This window comes from Enoplosus armatus, chromosome 3 (assembly GCF_043641665.1).
Source record: "Enoplosus armatus isolate fEnoArm2 chromosome 3, fEnoArm2.hap1, whole genome shotgun sequence".
In the NCBI taxonomy this organism is placed as follows: domain Eukaryota; kingdom Metazoa; phylum Chordata; class Actinopteri; order Centrarchiformes; family Enoplosidae; genus Enoplosus; species Enoplosus armatus.
Genome location: NC_092182.1, coordinates 4125793 through 4132022, shown reverse-complemented (window position 1 = coordinate 4132022; position 6230 = coordinate 4125793). Strand labels below are relative to the sequence as shown.

The 6230-nt window shown below is 42.1% G+C and overlaps 1 protein-coding gene across 2 annotated transcripts in view; it reads left to right on the top strand.

Moving 5' to 3' along the window:
- The first annotated feature begins 5905 nt into the window (after nucleotides 1-5905).
- Nucleotides 5906-6230, top strand: part of LOC139282319 (contactin-4) — a 39971-nt gene continuing 39646 nt past the window's right edge. The window contains exon 1 of one of the 2 annotated variants that reach the window (XM_070901948.1): nucleotides 5906-5966. In XM_070901948.1, coding sequence (XP_070758049.1) covers nucleotides 5906-5966 — 61 coding nt within the window. Of the gene's footprint in view, nucleotides 5979-6230 lie in introns of both variants that reach the window. The other variant, XM_070901947.1, reaches the window with a different exon arrangement.

The window sequence follows — 6230 nt, the reverse complement described above, 5'->3', positions numbered from 1 at the left end:
GCAATACTTGCTAATGTCCATCCATGTCCAGCCATAATTCTGTGTGTTGAAGGAGCGGCCGAAAACCTGGTGTGTCTTGCAGATTGTGTCCTGCTTCAGACTAACTAACCTCTGGCCCTTTCCATCTTCGTGTCTTTAGATTATTGTTACAAGGACTCTCAATACTGCCTGTCTCTCTCTCTCTCTCTCTCTCTCTTAGCTGGCCAAAGAGCTGATTGTGTCTTGGCCACAGAGGAAAGAGCGAGCAGACTCCACTTACTCTGTGAGTACTCAATCAGTGGGAAACATGCTTGTCTGTTGGCCTTGGTGATTTATTACATGCTATAAATGACTACGACCATAGCTGTTTTTCCAGGTAGAGGAGCTGTTGCAGCATGCAGTAGTCTCCTCTTTCTAGAAATGTGTGCCTGGGCAGATATGCAGTATGTTGCCTCCTGTTCTATTAATCCACAATAGATTGTTGAATCCTAAAATGTTAAATAAATTTAAAAGAAGACATTAAGAAATCAGAATCAGAATCAGAAACTGTTTATTGCCAAGTAACATACATTACAAGGAATGTGCTGTGGTCTGAAGGTGCTATTGTTTTGATAACAACTAATCATATGATTAAATCCTGTAAAATAATGTCTCTTCAAATTGATGCTGAGTAATAAACCAAGCGGCCTGTCAGTGCCTCTCTACCTGATGAAGATCCAACCCGGGCTCCAAACCTTCTCTTTCTCAATGAATTAAAGACTAACTGGTTTTGAAAGGGAGCACTCCACAGTGTTGCGAGTTCTTGTGGACTCAGCAACTTGACAGAAAAGACGTCCGTGTGTTGTACACACTGGCCGCTATACGCCAAGCTCACAAGCCCCTGATTAGGCGTCAAGAAGCCGGCCGTGAATTACAGCGTCCCCAGTTCGAGTCCAACTTGGGACCTTTGTTGCATGTCTGTCTCCCTCATTCCCTGTCATCTCTACACTGTTGCGCTCTAATAAAGGGATAAAATGCCCTGCAAAAATGATTTTAAAAAGCTGATAACAGCATATTGGCAGATATTACGTATTTTGTTAAGGGCCACTTTGATTTGGTAATTAAAGAGTAATTTAACACTAAATTAACTTTTGAGATATTAAACTTTATTAGGTTACACAATCGATCAACTGATTTTCGTCCCATGTAGTGTCCGTTATAACAGTATCCTTTGTCCAAAAAAAAGTCCAGTCATTCAGTCCTATAGACCCCCCAAAAATCGTTGGCGATCCCTGGTACACCGCACCCTTGAACTCCCTCATCAACACCTTCCACACACCCCCCACCTCCAGGCCTACTATAAATATTGGCCAGTTTCTAGTGGAAAGCATTTCCATTGGAGAGAGTGCAGCCAGTAAAGGCTAAGGGCTCTATGGAAGGAACTGCCCTGTTTGAAGAGCACTGACAAGGTGTATCCAGCTCCCTCTGAGGACTGAAATAAAAGACATTTACAATTTCCAGTTGCACGTATGCAAAGAATACATCTCAGAAGCTGGTCACGACTTGGCTACAGACCTAACTCTCTCACCAATAGTATCAATCTCCCATCTGAAATCCTCCCTGGCCTTTCCACGCCCCAAACTTCATGTACGGTTTACTTTCCTGTGTCTGCATGGAACTGACAAGATGATAGCTTTTCAATTCTCTCGTCCCTCTCTTCGTCCATGTGTAATATGCACTTGCACAATGAGCGATAGTTTGCCACCTGCGCTGCGGCACTGCCTTGTGGCTGGACTGTCATCTGAGATCAGGAGGCCTTTCTGGATATGCACTGCTTCCTTTGATGAAAAAACAAAAGCTGTAAACCGAAGCCTATGCAAATTAAAAGATGATTTAATATGAGCATTAGTTTATTGAACAATTACTACAATGAGCAAGGCTATGTGTTTTCAGGCTGTTGGGGCTCTGAGCCATGATAATGTGGTGTCAGGGTGATGTCTTCATGGGTCCCTGTGTGACGCTGAATGTTGCGTTTATCATGGCATGCCCCCCCCACACACACCAAAAAAAAGGAGAGAAAAAAAGCTTTAATTACCTCTCACAAGGCTGCTGAAGTAATTTCTGTAGTCACGTGTTTCACCAATTACTCAGAGTGTAATGAAGTGGAACATGGCTCACCAGAGTTCGCAGGACACCCTCCACCCCCCTCTTTTTTTTTAGCCTAGTTTGGCTGTTCCAGAGTGGGAAGCTAATCATCACTAAACATTAAAGCAGGCAATGCTTCACTCTGGATGCATACATTTATCCGTGTCAATATCCATCCCTCATCTAATCATTTTTCCACAGCTATCTCAATATCGCGGGCTAGTGAGAGAGGCGGGGGGGGAAGCACATTATCTATGCCAGGGTGTTACAGTATTAGGGATTATCCCTGACAGATAGTTTCCCTTCCAGGCACCATTAGCTTGGCCTCATCCCATTTGGTATTTCCAACACCTGCGACCACCATCCGCCAGGCACAAGAATTATTACCATTGTATTTTTTCTAGGGTGTATAAATTAATCATGGGGATCACAAGCAACTACTTTAAATTTCTGGACTGTGACCAAGAAACACATCCTCCCCAAGGATGCCAAGGACCCATGCATCATTAAAACTGAGTTGTGCTATCTGACAGAGGAGCAGAGCCAGCTCCCTCACTTATATACCTTACGGGATTGTGGCCTCTGCATTTCCACATTATGCATAATAGCTACTGTCTATGGCTAAATGCAATCGGGGTCCTTGAGTCTGACTTTGAATGCTAAATGAACAAGAGAGACACAGTGTTTGCGAGTGGACGGAATAAAGTTGATCAGCTTGAAAGCGAGAGTGGACAGCTGACTACAGCGAACATAATTTAACATCGATCACGGGGCAGAGCACGAGTACGCTAATGACTCAAGGCTGCAGGGGCTTGTTAGACAACCTCTGCATTGGAGTGTAATGGCTCCCATATCCTCACAACCCACTAAATACCAATGGCTGTAATTCCTCATCGAGCATCCTTGTTTTGGCAAATGATCTGTCTTCGATTCACATGCTTGAAAGAATTAAGTGGCTATCAATGCAGATATTTCCTAGAAGTTATTCGCCAAATAGTGCAATTAGATCCACCTCTTGCTGTGGTGAGGAGTAAATGCTTCTTATTGTAAGCTTTCCAAATCATTTCAACTCAAATTTAGGCCCCAAATGGCAAAGACATGATTATCAAATCAGTGTGATCAATATGAAGAACCTCCATACCTTTTCGCAAGGTAGCTAGTTGTAACTGTCAGTCAAAATCATGAGAGGCAGGTTTTTCATCGGAGTCTAATTGGACTTGTTCTGAGGTCCTCCGCTCGCACGGCGCTTGGCAAGAGCTTCTGAATTTTAAAACACATTGATTTGGAATTACTTACAGGTGCTGGCCTATAACAGTATTGATTGCAGATAGGCGTTTTGACAAAATGTCTGGAAAACATTTCACGTCGATTTGAAAGTTTCTCCGATGACAAAATAAGAGCCCTGCGTCTAAACTGTAATTACCATATGCAGCTTTGTGCCATTCATTTAGCAACTATTCATGCAGCACCTTAATCAACATATAATTACCTTCTGACTACCTTTAGACAGAGAACAGCACGAGGCGGAGCAGTTTATTGAAAGAAGAGGACATTTCACAGCTCAGAGTCCCAATTCGCTGAAAAAGAATGCAGCTTCCGCTGTCAGATGGATAAAGTTTCTTCATTGGTTTTCTCCAAAACAGGCAAATATATCAACCCAGTGAGTCTCATAAGGAAAGACATCAACCAAACCTCCCGCTATTGATCCATCCCTCCATATTTGATTGAGACTCATGACAAGATGTGGGCAGGATGACAAACAAAAAGGCAGAAGGTTAAAAAAAGTGGAAACCAAATCAATAATGATGACTGACAAGACGAAGCTTGGATGATCAGTATTGTGCCCCGTTAGCATAAATAATGGAGAGCAGAATAAATCTACTTCACTCCCCACACAGCTAGTGCTTTTTTCTCTCTTTCCTTCCCTCCACGATTACAGATTCGCCCTGTTTTGTTACATCCATCTGTCTGCAACAATTTACTACAGGAACTGAGGCAGAAAAGGATAAGGAGAAGCTGTGGGAAAGATGTTTGTTGTGTTTTTTATTTTATTTTATCAGAGCTCTTTAAAAGTTTGCACATATAAAAGCATTTTTATATTTAACTTCTGTACAAGTCTGATATGGTAAAACGTTTCTGACTCATATGTTGTCAACTAAACTTTTAGGCAATCTTAGAAAAGCAGGGTCAACACATCCACATTTCTTATGTACATGAGATAGGGGTGCAATGGCTCCGTCTGTACCTCGTGGTTGGGGTTGTGTTATTATTAAGGTACTTTAAAAGTTTAAAAGCACTTGATTGCTTCACTTTGCGTCAGAAATTGCACCCCCTCATAACTCAGGAGTCATAATTCACAAAGCCACCATGCACATATTCACATTAGACTTACTCATTAGAGCATCCATAAATCTGATTAGAAATGAGACGCTCCAGAACTTGCCTGAGAACCAGGTTTTTAAGTTTCCTTCAGTATCTAAGTAATCCAGTGATAGTTGAACTGTTGCCTCGATTTTGTCTGAAGTGGGGGTCCACATTGACAGACTTAGAAAAGCCCTGGTATAGCTAACAGACATTAAGTACCTCACTACCAAAACTTTCCCACCTTAGAGTTGATGTTCTGCATGTGCTATGTAGACCTAACTGGACTGTGTTGGGTTGATTGGGTTAATGCAATAGTAAATATTTGGTTCACAGAGTGAACATATAGCATGTCACAAAGATGTCAGGATGTGTTGTTGCATGCCTTTTTTGAGTGAAAACAGCTGTAAACACAAAAATGATTAAAAGTTATTTGCTTTTAACTTTGACATGGCTAACATGTTAGCAAAGAGGTGCTTATTTACACAACCGGCAGACATGGAGCAACATTAGCATTCGTTTGAAGTTTTTTGGCCACCCTATGAATGTAAGCCCAGTATTCACTCCCCATAAAGCTGACAGGAACTGCTGAGTCAGCTGATGATTCTCTGTAGGTCCATCACTATGAGCGACTCCTTTAACATAAGCACAGTCATTTGATCCATTGATAATATAAAACTATTGATCATAGAAGCTTTCAAGAACGGGCTCAGAGGTAATGTCCAAACACACAGATGTGTCGGTGTACAGACGGCACCAAAACAGCATAAACTGCATGATGTTGTTTGTGATGTTATTTGACAAGGTTGGCCATCTCATAAAAGCTTCATGTTTTAGTTCTAAATCAATGGCAATGGTTCCTGGCATCATTGTCCATGGAAGATGAGCTGCCTGTCTGCATGTTTTGAAGTGGTTTGATTTAGCCACAGCATTCCCTGTGATACTGTATATATATCATATGCTTAATACAACACACATTTTGCTTTGAGTCAATATGTTGAACCAACAGTTTCTTTTTTAGAAAGCTTAGCGTTACCTTTGGCAGGGTGTTCTGCTCATCTGTTGCTGCTGCTGCTGCTGCTGCTAGCGTCTTTTTCTTTTCTTTTTTTTTACTTGACTTGCTCCTGGGAGATAGTGTATCAGCAGTATGTATACACTGAATATCAGCTCCCCTGTATCAGCTGCTAGCTGGCCCTTCAGCACGGGATCTTGGCTCTGCTTATTTGGTTGAATGAATTATTAATGGCTCACCGATTTTCCAGCCTTTTTTTTTTTTTTTTATCCAGAAGGCTCGATGTGGTATGCATCTCCTCATCTCATCCTCACGGTGCTCATTTGCCCTCCTTTTCTTCCAGAGCCAAGCGGAGGAGCGTTTGCCCGGGAAATATTCTCCACTCTCTGGCAACTGGATGGGAAGAAGGAGAATCTTTGACCTTGGAAAATGAAGATGTTGTTGCCATGGGAACTGTTAATCCTTCTGTCACTCAAAGAGTGCCTGGCTGGTGAGACGCCAAGTCAAGTCGCCTTTCATGACCCGCCTGATATGCATACATCTCTCACGGGGAGGGTTTGCCTCTTTCTCGTGTGTGTTTCAGGTTATCATTTCATTTGAAAGGGAGTGCTAGCAGTCTCAGAGGGGATCATCATTTTAAAAGCTTTTGGATCTGAGCAAAATCTACTACCAGTTTGTAAAATAAAAAACAAAAAAATGTGCACAACATGGCCAGATTTCACTTTAGGTTTAGTGGGCTTAGGGGAGCATTTCA